Source organism: Vigna unguiculata, chromosome 5 (assembly GCF_037176805.1).
Source record: "Vigna unguiculata cultivar grain cowpea cultivar isolate G323 ecotype 2 chromosome 5, ASM3717680v1, whole genome shotgun sequence".
Classification (NCBI taxonomy): Eukaryota; Viridiplantae; Streptophyta; class Magnoliopsida; order Fabales; family Fabaceae; genus Vigna; species Vigna unguiculata.
Window position 1 is genome coordinate 9,482,235 of NC_140796.1, and position 12,759 is coordinate 9,494,993.

General features: G+C 31.9%; 2 protein-coding genes and 1 long non-coding RNA gene across 3 annotated transcripts; 1 reads left to right on the top strand and 2 right to left on the bottom strand.

Annotated features, from left to right (window-relative positions):
* The first annotated feature begins 668 nt into the window (after positions 1-668).
* Positions 669-3,743, top strand: LOC114184327 (receptor-like protein 7). Its single transcript, XM_028071637.2, has one exon. It carries the CDS (start codon positions 687-689, stop codon positions 3,615-3,617), a length of 2,931 nt encoding a protein of 976 aa, XP_027927438.2. The 5' UTR covers positions 669-686; the 3' UTR covers positions 3,618-3,743.
* Positions 3,744-4,039: 296 nt separating this feature from the next.
* On the bottom strand, positions 4,040-5,835 carry LOC146886048 (uncharacterized). Its single transcript, XR_014994852.1, has 3 exons — positions 5,652-5,835; positions 5,476-5,543; positions 4,040-4,287 (listed from the first exon to the last, which is right to left on the bottom strand). It is a non-coding gene; the product is annotated as an uncharacterized LOC146886048 (long non-coding RNA).
* A 586-nt stretch (positions 5,836-6,421) lies between these two features.
* Positions 6,422-7,306, bottom strand: LOC114185926 (uncharacterized). The gene is made up of 2 exons (XM_028073891.2): positions 6,750-7,306; positions 6,422-6,634 (listed from the first exon to the last, which is right to left on the bottom strand). Exons 1-2 carry the CDS (start codon positions 7,198-7,200, stop codon positions 6,573-6,575), a joined length of 513 nt encoding a protein of 170 aa, XP_027929692.2. The 5' UTR covers positions 7,201-7,306; the 3' UTR covers positions 6,422-6,572.
* Between the last annotated feature and the right edge of the window lie 5,453 nt (positions 7,307-12,759).

The following is a 12,759-nucleotide window of genomic DNA, read 5'->3' on the forward strand; positions in this document are numbered from 1 at the left end:
ATTTTTACATAGTATTATTATGTAGTTATCATTAGATAAAGAGTGTGATGACCCACACAAACCAAAATAACAATTACATTTTAATAGAGCAAATTAGATTAAAATCCATTAAAAAATAGTTTAACGAGAAATCCTATCAATAATTAATGGATAAATACTTTTATCTTTAATTGACAAATAAATAATTTTAACAACGCCATAAACAACTAAAAAACTAGTTTACATTTGGCCGAAAAATGATCTTATTAATATAAAATCTTAACGACAAAGTAGTTAATGTTAGTTAAAAAAAAAAAAAAAAACCTTTAACTTATATTTATCAATTTTATGTTACATGCTTGTTAAATTGTTTCACCACCAGTAATAGCCAAAGAAACGCATTATTAATCTGTCCCTGTTTACAACTAATTCAAATTCATTCATAATTGATACATCCTATATAATATACTTTTTCTTTGGACAAAAAATAGTGATTCTTTAATTTTATGAGCGTCTCCTTCACGTAAATCATAGAAATTAAAAGAATGATGATGAAATGTAAACAACTTTCACTCTGGTGCAACGCTTATGTATATATAATTTAGTCAACAATGAGTGAGTTTCAGAATATCTATAAAAGGAGTACGAGTGTTCAAACTTCAAACACCAAATCCATACAATCTGGTTAGTTCAAATACTCATCTGCAATGAAAATCCATCAAATCTTCTTCAATATCTTCATACCCTTGTGCTTGATATGCTTCAATTTCAACATCCTCGTAGTAACATGCCACTGTCTTCACCATGACCAATTCTTGTTACTCCAATTAAAGCAAAATCTTGTATTCAACCCAAACACATCCACCAAATTGGTTCACTGGAACGAAAGCAGTGATTGCTGTCAATGGAATGGAGTAACATGCAGCATGGGCCATGTAACTGGTCTTGATTTGAGTGAGGAGTTTATTTCTGGAGAACTACATAATTCCACTCTCTTTCAATTGCATCATTTGCTGCATTTGAATCTTGCTTACAATGATTTCAGCTCTTCCATTCCTTTGAACTTTGACAAGCTCAAGAATTTGAGGTCTTTGAATTTTAGCAGTTGCAGGTTGAGTGGCCATTTTCCAAAGGGTATCTTCCAAATACAAACTCTCAATGTTCTTGATGTATCAAACAACAAGGATCTTCATGGAGCTTTGCCAAACTTCCATGAAGATGCAGTTCTTCTTCACACCATGAATCTTAGCAACACAAATTTCTCAGGGAAATTACCAGGTTCCATTTCCAATCTAAAGCAGTTGTCTGTGTTAGATCTATCTAACTGCCAATTCATTGAAACACTCCCAATTTCAATGTCAGAACTCACTCAACTTGTTTACTTAGACTTGTCTTTTAACAAGTTCACCGGTTCTCTACCCTCCTTCAGAATGGTGAAGAATCTCAGATATTTATCTCTCGCTCACAATAGCTTCACAGGAACCATTTCAACTCATTTTGAGGGACTTGAAAATCTCCTCATTATCAATTTAGGAGATAATTTTCTCGGTGGAAAAATTCCTGTGTCACTTTTTACACTTCCATCTTTACAAGAACTCACCCTTTCTCACAATGGATTTCACGGTCCATTGGATGAATTCTCAAATGTTTCTTCCTCTAAGTTACAGTTGATTGACTTGAGCAGCAACAGCTTGGAGGGCACTATTCCTGTATCTATCTTTCATCAAGAACTTCGTTTCCTACAACTTTCTGCAAATCAATTCAGTGGCACCATAGAGCTTGACAGGATCCAGAGGCTACAAAGTTTACATACATTAGGTCTTTCACATAACAATTTATCAGTTGATATAACTCTAATTGATGAACATGACATTTCATCATTTCCCAACATGAAATATTTGTTGTTGGGTTCTTGCAAGTTAGGAGAATTCCCAGGGTTCTTGAGAAACCACCCCCAGTTGCATGCTTTAGACCTATCCAACAACCAGATTCATGGAATAATACCTAACTGGATTTGGAGATTTGACTCTCTGGTTTATCTAAATCTTTCCAACAATTTTCTCACAACTATGGAAGGGCCCTTTGATGATCTGCATTCCAAGCTATACATTCTTGATCTTCATTCCAATCAACTTCTTGGATCAATTCCTACTTTCACAGAATATGCTGTCCATTTGGACTACTCAAGCAACAATTTCAGCACTTTCCCACTTGACTTGAACAACTATATCCCTTTTGTGCACTATCTCTCCCTTTCAAACAACAACTTTCAAGGGAAAATCCATGAAACCTTCTGCAATTTTACTTATCTCCGCTTGCTTGATCTTTCCTACAACACCTTCAACGGCTTCATTCCCAAGTGTTTGACGACAAAGAACAGTACCCTCAGAGTACTAAACCTTGCAGGAAACAAACTCCAGGGCTCTATTTCTGATACCATTTCAAGTTCATGCAATCTAAGGTTTCTTAACCTCAATGAAAATCTCTTGGGTGGTGTTATACCAGATTCTCTAGCCAACTGTCACAGTTTACAAGTCTTAAATCTCGGAAACAATCACTTCAGTGACAGATTTCCTTGCTTCTTAAGGAACATCTCCACCCTGAGAGTGCTAATTTTGAGGTCAAATAAACTCAATGGCTCCATTTCATGCCCACACAGCACTACCAATTGGGAGATGCTTCATATTGTGGATCTATCCTACAATAACTTCACTGGTATACTACCAGGAGCATTATTGAGAAGCTGGACAAAAATGATTGGTAACCAAACAGAATCCCAGGAAGAGCAGGGGACATTATTTTTTGACATGTTTGATAATCATGACAACATCCGTTACAATACTTTGTTCTCTGTTATCAACGAGTTTCTTGTCTTAAAATTATTCAAATTGTTGTCAACTGAACCTTACACTGTGGCTGACCACATATTTGCCTACTATGTCACTTCTAACCAGTTTGGTGGTCGCTATTTGAATTCAGTCACAATCGTGTCCAAAGCAACACAAATGCAGTGGATCAAAATTCCTTCAGCCTTGACTTCCTTGGATCTCTCCTGTAACCATTTTCAAGGTCCAATACCTCAAGAACTTTCGAGTTTGACAACGATGTATAATCTTAACTTGTCCCATAATGCTTTCTCAAGCAATATCCCCTCATCAATTGGAAATTTGAGGAATCTTGAATCCATGGATTTGTCAAATAACAATCTGAGTGGAGAAATCCCAGTTGAGCTTCAGAACTTGAATTTTCTAGCATACTTGAGTCTCTCATTTAATCATTTGTGGGGTAGAATCCCAAGTGGTGGTCAAATGCACACATTTGAAGCAAGATATTTTGAGGGCAATGAAGGATTATGTGGGCCACCCCTGAAAGATTGCAGCAATGGTATTGTGAGAGATTCAGATCCAACACCAGTATATGAAATGCATGGATCAATTGAGTTAAATTTCTTGAGTGTTGAGTTGGGATTCATTTTTGGGTTTGGAATCTTCATCCTTCCCCTTATGTTGTTGAAAAAGTGGAGGCTTTTGTATTGGCAAATAGTGGATAATTTCCTTGAAAGGGTTGTGCCTCAACTTGATTTTGTGTATGAACACTGTGAAGGGAAAAGGTACAAGTCTCTAAGGTGGATGAGGTAGCTGAACTCATGATGGTGAATCAAACATATGTTGCATTTTCTTTCTCCTTTGTGTTTTCATGTTTTCTTCTTGTTTTAGTTTGTGCAAACTAAGACGTGTGTATGCAGTGATGTTTTATTAAGAGCATGTTTGAAAGAGCTTTTGCTTTTTTTAAGTTTTATTCTTAGCGTAACAAGAGATTCCAAAAGCAGTGTTATGTTGTGGAGAAAAAACTCACTCTTATGCTTTGAATGAACAAAAATTGCTTCAGCAATATATTGTATAACATATCACCACTATATAAATACCTTTTCGCATCAAGATTTTAAATCGGTTATTGAAAATTGGTTATAATAATTAAATCGGTGACACTTTTTGTGGCATCCCATTTTAGAAGATCATACTACTAAATAAACGTCACACCGTTATAATAACAACGAGCAAGAAAAGAACAGAGCACGTACGGGTTACTGATATAGTTATCCATAGGAGTACTGAAAAGGAAACATAGATATGCAACCATGCCATAAGAAAACATAATCTAAAAGTTCAACAGTCTTGCAAAAGGGTTGCCCTCATGGCAACTAATACAAAGGCCTCATGGCCATGAAACTACTCCTAAGACGTCCAGACAAGGAAATCTAGGCCGCACCGCTGCGTTTCTCGGATCCAACTCGAGCCTCCCCCTCATCTGCTCCCACCAAAAGGTGATCATCGCAAAAGAGAAAACATAACAGAAACAACACAAAATGCAAGGGTAAGCTAGTGCAATATAAGACTCATCATGGTATAAAGGAATAAGTGCATAAACATTCCCAGACATACACACAGAGGTACATAATTCATGTTATGACAAGCAAGCAAAACACTATGACTCGATTATCCGGATACATATATTAAGATCAGATTCACTGGACGCTTGCACTTGTGGTGGCCTCTACTGCTCTGCAAAGCCATTGCCAATGGGTTTCACCCTACCACGCACAAGGTTAGCCTTTAAACGTCTAGGGCCATTATCCTGCCATAGACTAGGGTCTCCCGCTACTCTCACCACTTGGGTCAGTTTGCTATACTTGAGACTCACTGACCCTTTAGAATTTCGGGATGCGGTCCTTACTTGAATCCTTACCTTAATATATACACTACACACCACCACGAGGTCTCCCCACAAGACTCATGGAATTACGCCTATCACACACCAAATTCATGTTTCATACCATATCCACCACCTTTATCTTGAAACATCCAATTCTCATGCAAGTTCTCAACCAACCAAAATCCATGTGTTATTCATGGCAACATACCAACTTTTAGTTCATAAGATTCAAGCAACCATGTATATATATTCACATGCTCTAGGTTTTGAAAGAAAGGGGTAAATAAATAAATCACACAATTCACCCATCAATCAAAGAGAAAAACAGAATTGGGACCACCCGCTGCAGCAGCCTTGCTCAAGCTAGGAGTCGTCGCCCAGACGAGAGAAGCTGTCTCGCTCAGGCGACGGGCTCTCGCTTAGGCGAGCCTACAACAGTGGGTCATTGGAGAGTTCGCGATCCCTCGCTTAGGCGAGACTGTCTCGCCTGGGCAAGCTGACCTGTCGCTCAAAAACACAGCCCCTCGCCTAGGCGAGTGCTCGAGGCAGAACCAGGGTGAGTCTCAGACGCTCTCGCCTAGGCGAGACGAGCTCGCCTGGGCGAGATTGACAGTTCTCGCCACTGTCCACACACATGCAGCAGAGTAACAGTTCCATCCAACACCCAAAAACACATGCAACTCAGTTTCATTCGATTAAACATGCTTCTCAAGCTCATAATCATGGAACAAACCAACTAGACACCCAACAACTAAATGAACGGTTAAATCTAGCTTCCCTTACCTCTTTAGACACTAGCACAAGGGATGGTAACCCACTAAGACAGTAGGGCACTGAAGCGAGCTACAGAGCTGAAAACCAAGATGCACGGAGTTGAGAAAAAGGGAATCAGAGGAACCCATAACAGGACTATAACTCTTATACTGGAAAAAGGGGAAACGAAGTTGAGATTCACTTACCCGAGAGTACGAAGCAGATTGAAGCTAGCTGGTAAGGGGGGACTTATGCCCTAACAGAGCCCTTTGGTTTTCGTTGAGAGAGATGAGAGCAAACTGTTTTTTTTTTCTGAAACAGAGGTAAGTGAGAATATGAAGGGGCTGGTAGGGTAGGGTGTCCTTCAGAGGAGCTGCCCTTGGGCCTGCGAAGGGTCAGGCCCAAACCTCTGGGACAAAAGAAAAAGGGCTTACACTTTTTGTAAGTTATAAGAAACTTATAATTCATAAATCGGTTGTTAATAATCTATTTAATATAGTTACTAAATTGATTAAACTAAAAGTCAGTGTAAATTAAATATATTTTTAAATATCGTTATACTGAAAACCACGTGATTGGAAAAGGTTCCCATCCCAACTTTTAAAATTATGTATATATTGAAAATTAAATTTCCAAAAAATAATGATTTTAAAAATATACATTTAGTCTCAAAACAAAAAATATTTTAAAATTACCCATAAAAATAATCTATTTGTTATCGCGGCCTATAATCGTGATGTCGACATTAGATCTGTCACAACAACATTGCAAGAAATTTGACTATTATTTAAGATATGTTTACCACCATCATTATTACTATTATATATATTTGGTCTATAACCATTAATAAATTTAAAATTTTGATCCTTTAAAGATCGAGTATATTTTCTTCAATTACTATCATATATATTTAGTCAATAACCATTAATAAATTTAAAATTTAAAATTTTGATCATCCACATCTGCAAAATACTGGTAAATAAAAAAGACCAAATAGTGATTATAAATCATCAACATCTGCAATTTTGAATCACTTCACACTAACAAAAACTACAAGTGGCATCATAAACCAACCAAACAAAAAAATCTCAGAAAAAAAAAAAAAAAAACTGAAGAACTTGCTCTGCTTAGTCACGAACAAGAGAGTTAATCAAGAAAGTGGCCTCGTCTGCTGTGGGAACTGCACTATCTGTTAAAACAACAACGTTGTGTAAATAAAAAATATTCACCATCAAACTTTTAGTTAAAAAAAAAAGAACATAAAAGTAATAGAAAAACCAGATACATAGTTTTTGTTTGTTTACCTGGTACTGAAGGAGGTAAATGAGAAGAAATGTTATGAATGATGCCTCCATTTTCTGTCTTGAAGCGTTTGACTTTTTCATCAGCCATGATTTCCTCTTCTTCCTTCTCCTCTTCCCTTACCACCACCCCCCCTTCACCTTCACTTTGATGGAAGAAACTTGAAACCATTTTTCTGATAACCCCTCCTCTTCCCTCTTCACAATCTTCAACCCCTCCCTTTTCTCCATCATCATCATCAGCAGCAGCAGCAGCAGCAGCAGCAGCAGAAGCACTTTCATGGTGAGAGATGAAAGAAATGAAATTGTTAATAAGACCACCACCATCCTTCTCTTCTTTTCCAACATCATCTTCTTTCACCTTCTCAACCTCTTCTTCTCTTTCAGATGCATCTTCTGAGTTCAGATTTGAAGGAGGAATCAAGCTCTCAACATTTGTTCCATCTTCTTCCATTTGATACTTCTCACAAGTATGGTTTCTTCAATCAATTTGTCTTTATCTTCCTTTCGGGTTTAGGAAATAGAAATGAGAAGATAGGATAATAATATTTATAAGACGTTAAAAGCAGTGTCACATAATGACACGTACTTTGCAGTTATTCACTCTGCAAATTAAGTCGGTTCCTTGGACTTTGTAGCCAACCTCATGGTATCTGGGGAAAACTTTTATTTGTTTATGCATTAGTTAATAAATAGTTGTTTTCGTTTTGATAAATTTATTATCATTTTATTAGTTAATAAAGCTTTTATTTTTTTTTGGCTTAAATACATTTTTTGTCTTTATTTTTGTAATGTTTGTTACGAATGGTTCTTATTTTGACAGAATGTTTAAAATGTTTATCATTTTTATCGAATGTTTAAAATGGTTCTTATTTTTGCAATTCGTGTTTGTGTTTTCTGTGACATCGTTTAAATCAGTAACGAAGCACTGTACAGGTGGCACTAGTTGTATTACGTTGTATTGAGGTGTGCTACGTGTACTGTATAGGTGTGGTAATTTAGAAACCATACAGAACATCAATCCAAGCACAAACAAACCTCAAAATAAAATTACGAAAACCCTAACCCACAAGCAAACACAACCCAGAAAATCCTAAACCCACTTACCTCGTTGATGATGATTAACTAGAGAATTGAAATGAAAAGCGCAATTGCAATCCAACGATGAAATGTCAAGTATTAGCTGATTCCTCTGCAAATTCGAATTCAAGAAAGACGAAGATGAAGAAATCGCCTCCAACGATGAAAAGTGCGACTGCAATCCAACTCAAGCCCTAATTGCAAAATTTCCCCCAAATTGAAAAGTTAACGTTAATGAGCCATCTGTACATTACACGTAACACACCCCAATGCAACGTAATACAAACCGTGCCACTTGTATAGTGCTCCGTTACTGATTTAAACGGCGTCACATAAAATGACCAAATAAAACACGAATTGCGAAAATGAGGACCATTTTAAATATTCAGTAAAAATGAGGACCATTTTAAACATTCTGTCAAAATGAGGATCATCCACAACAAACACTACAGAAATAAGGACGAAAAATGTATTTAAGCTTTTTTTTTTCGATGCGATTTGCATTTTTAATTACTAGGTGGGTTTAGAGATGGCAAATAAACCCGTCCCCGTGTGTATTGCCCGAACCCGTCCCCGTTTTGACGGAGAATCCCCGCATTGACTGGGTATGGGTATGGGTATGGGTAATCCTCGACTTTTTCAGTTGGGTATAGAGATGTACATATCCCCGCCATAATACCCGTCCCCGCCATATCTCCATTCTCGTTTAAATTATTAAAATATTCACAATTAATGAAGTAACCCTATATATATATATATATATATATATATATATATATATATATATATTCTAATTTTTATTTCTTTTAATTATTTGGTTTGTCATGAAACTCATTTGCATCTCCAATATATTTTTTATCTTATCATAACCTTTATGTAATTATGTTAAAATGATGTATGTTAATTAAAAAAAATTATGCCTCACATTTGAATATTTCTATTATTTTTTAATATTTTTATTTATTATATATTTTTCTTTCACATGAGAATGTTTATACTCTCAATTTAAGGTAATATAACAAAAATTATTTACTTATTATTATTATTAATTTTTGTTTAATCTAAAGAACTCTTTTGTTTCATTAAAATAATTTTCGTTATTTTTCAACTATTGAGTATATATGTTGATATTTGAAAAGTTTTCTTAGTTCTCTAAGATATTTTTCATCTTATCATACTTTAATTATACATTTGATTTCCTTTGTGCGATTTCTTTCGATAGTCTCTCAAATTATTTCTAAAACACACATTTGTTAGTTTTTTAATATTTTATTTATTGTTTATTTTCATCATGTAAAAAAATATTTTAATATATTCTATTTAATTATTTTTTATTTTATAATTCATTATTAATCATACTGTAGTTTTTTCACTCTAAATTATGTTTGAAGTGGTTAAAGTTATATATATATATATATATATATATATATGTATATATATATATGTATATATATATATATATACATATATATATATATATATATATATATATATATATATATACATATATATATATATATATATATATATATGTATATATGTATATATGTATATATGTATATATATGTATATATGTATATATATACATATATACATATATACATATATATATATATATATATATATATATATACATATATACATATATATATATATATATATATATATATATGTATATATATATATATATATATATATATATATATATATATATATATATATATATATATATATATGTATATATATATATATATATATATATATATATATATATATGTATATATGTATATATATATATATATATATATATATATATATATATAATGATATTTAGGAATAGTATATGATAATTCACTACAAGAAAAACATGAAATAGTGACTGATTTAGTCATTAACCCATATCAGTCAATATTTTTCATCGTTGGTGGTAGTAATTGATTTATTGTCTGAATCAGTGATTAAATTAGTGACCGATTTAATGATCGAATCGGTACTTGATTTAGTGACCAATTTAATTACTAATTTATTTGTAATTGGTCACTAATGATATTTCTATTTAATTTTAACCACTTCAAACATAATTTAATAATTAGTTCTCTAAGGTATTTTTCATCTTATCATACCTTAGTTATACATTTGATTTCTTTTGTGCAATTTCTTTCAATAGTCTCTCAAATTATTTCTAAAACACACATTTGTTAGTTTTTTAATATTTTTATTTATTGTTTATTTTCATCATGTAAAATAATATTTCGATATATTCTATCTAATTATTTGTTATTTTATAACTCATTATTAATCATACTGTAATTTTTTCACTTTAATTGTATAAATAAATTTTATTTACTACAATATAAAAATTTAATGTAATTGCTATGAATATTTATTTGTCACTATCCAACATATATTGAAGTTCAAAAGATACAAAATCCATGTCAAAATTTTATTATTATGTTTATTATTTGTTCTTTGTGTCATTTTGATCAAGTGATGTATTATAACTTTTATTAGTCTATAAAAAAGAGATTCATTAGAATTGAAAAGATTGAAGTAAACAAACATTTAAAATATATTTTAATTTAAATATTTGTTTTCCTTTTATATTTTTTTGAAATATTTTTTAATTTTATCAACTAAGTTTCATCAATGTTGTAGTTTGCAAATTTAATAAATGTTTTGGTTCTCATGAAATTTTATATACATATATATATATATATATATATATATATATATATATATATATATATATATATATATATATATATATATATATATATATAACGAGATATACCACGTTAGATATTTTTTTTATATCTCAAGATGATACTTGAAACGAGATATACCACTTAATAATGATAAAAAAAAATCTTAAAAAAATCACAAAAAATAAATATAAAATCAAATCATGAAAACAAAACATAACTCAACTTTTTAAATAGTTAAATAACTTTAAACATAAAAGATTAACCACGCTCGTAGATTATTATTTTGTTAGAACAATCTAAATCGCAGTCCACGTAAAGTATTATTCGACAATACAAAATTAATAAGAAAGTCATTTGAAATTTGATCCGAAAACTAAATGCGAATCTAGGTGATATGTGGACTTAAACTATGAACTTAAGCGAGTGTATACTGTAGATTAAGATGATAACGAGAGTTTGACTATCACATTTTTCTCTTTTGAATAAAAATAACTTATTTTGTTAGAGGTATGAAATTACATCTTGAATAAGAGTAATTTATATTGTATTTAATAGTATTAAACTTTTGTTCTATCCTTGGAAAATAGGGGTAATTGCATTTTTTTTACTCATTTCTTTACTTTTTTAATACTATTTTCTTTGTTTTACAAGGTAAACTAGATGATATTGTGTTTTAAAAAAGTCATTCCATTTAAATACTAATTAGTACTCATAGTAAGCATAACTTTTTTACATTCATAAATTTTTTATCATTTTACCTCAAAATACAACGGTTGATTTAACCATCGACAACATTACATTTGATTAAACAAATGTTGTATTATCAACATACAATCGTCACATCCCAGTTTTGTATGTTTAAACCATCGAATGTATCAAAACTTAGTTATTTGTAAAGGCCAATCTTGTGCATGCAATGAATTTATGAATTGATGAATTTTCCTATGAAGATTTTGGATCCACCAATATTGTGACACCCCGACTATTATACTAAATAATTATTATCTGATAAAAAAACATGGAATTAATTTTTTTTTGTAAGATTATCCTTGAGAGAACATTAATAATAACATAACATCATATTCATATATATGGTTTACATCTCTGTAATTGTTCATGAAATATTACAAAAATATATATTTGTATAATATTAAGAGTCTTACATCAAAATAGAAGATTTATCTATATTTTTAATATTTCCTAAAGATATTAATAGAAATTATCCATGAGTTAATCTTCAGAAGATCCACCAACAATATCCCGAATAACTCTCACTGAATAGGTTCATCTTCTGTTCATGCAACAGGTACATATGAAAGAAAAAATATGAAAGGAGTGAGGTCTTTATAAGCCTTAAATATCAATCTTAATAAACTCAACAAACAATGCAGACACCGGGGGCCTAGATTTGGACCTATAACCACCAAACTTGATCTTGTTTTACCAGACATATGGATCCATATTTCACTTTTGATGATCCAATCTGAACATCAAAAGTTACTTTGTGAAGTGATTAGGTAGTTGAGTATTTCTCATAAAACATTGGTACAATCATAATTATTTCTTTCTCGAGAATATTAGCCATTCATCGGCTCACAAAAGAAATATATACTCACTACCTAACCTTGGCGATGCCGAGCAGGTATCGGATAGTCCCAAGTTTGGCCTATGAATATCCTAGTCCAGGGCGCTATTCTGAACTATCCAGATATTCACCTACTTGGTAAAACTTCCTTAGACCCCACCATGGTCCCTGCCTTTCATCCCGCAGTGTACCAAACTGTGACTTCCCAAATACAAACACTTTGACACTGGTTTAATCTCAACTTATTGAACCAACTTAACTCTCACTCAACTGACATACTCTTGGATATTTTCAAGGGTCATAAAATGTGATGACTATCAAATCATGTTGTCAACACCCAATTTTGTCCGAGTAATACCTTTTTTTATCTTTTTATTTTTTTTTATTTTTCTTCTTATCTTATTTTACTTTTATTTTAATTTGTCATTTCATCTTATTTTACTTTTATTTTATTTTTATTTTATTTTTATTTTATTTTTGTTTTTATATTTATTTTTTTTTATTTTGATTTTAATCATATTTTGTTTACTTTTTATTTTTTTATTCCTTTTTCAAAAAATATGTATATAAAAAAATGTAAAAAAAAATGAAACAAAAAGAAAACAACAAAAAAAAAAGAAAAGGAAAAAGGGAAAGAAAAAGG

Coding starts and splice junctions, on each gene's coding strand:
- LOC114185926 (XM_028073891.2), bottom strand. CDS start 7,200: ATGGAAGAAGATGGAACAAATGTTGAGAGCTTGATTCCTCCTTCAAAT. Junction 6,635..6,749: donor TTTACCTCCTTCAGTACCAG/GTAAACAAACAA, acceptor TTGTTTTAACAG/ATAGTGCAGTTCCCACAGCA.
- LOC114184327 (XM_028071637.2), top strand. CDS start 687: ATGAAAATCCATCAAATCTTCTTCAATATCTTCATACCCTTGTGCTTG.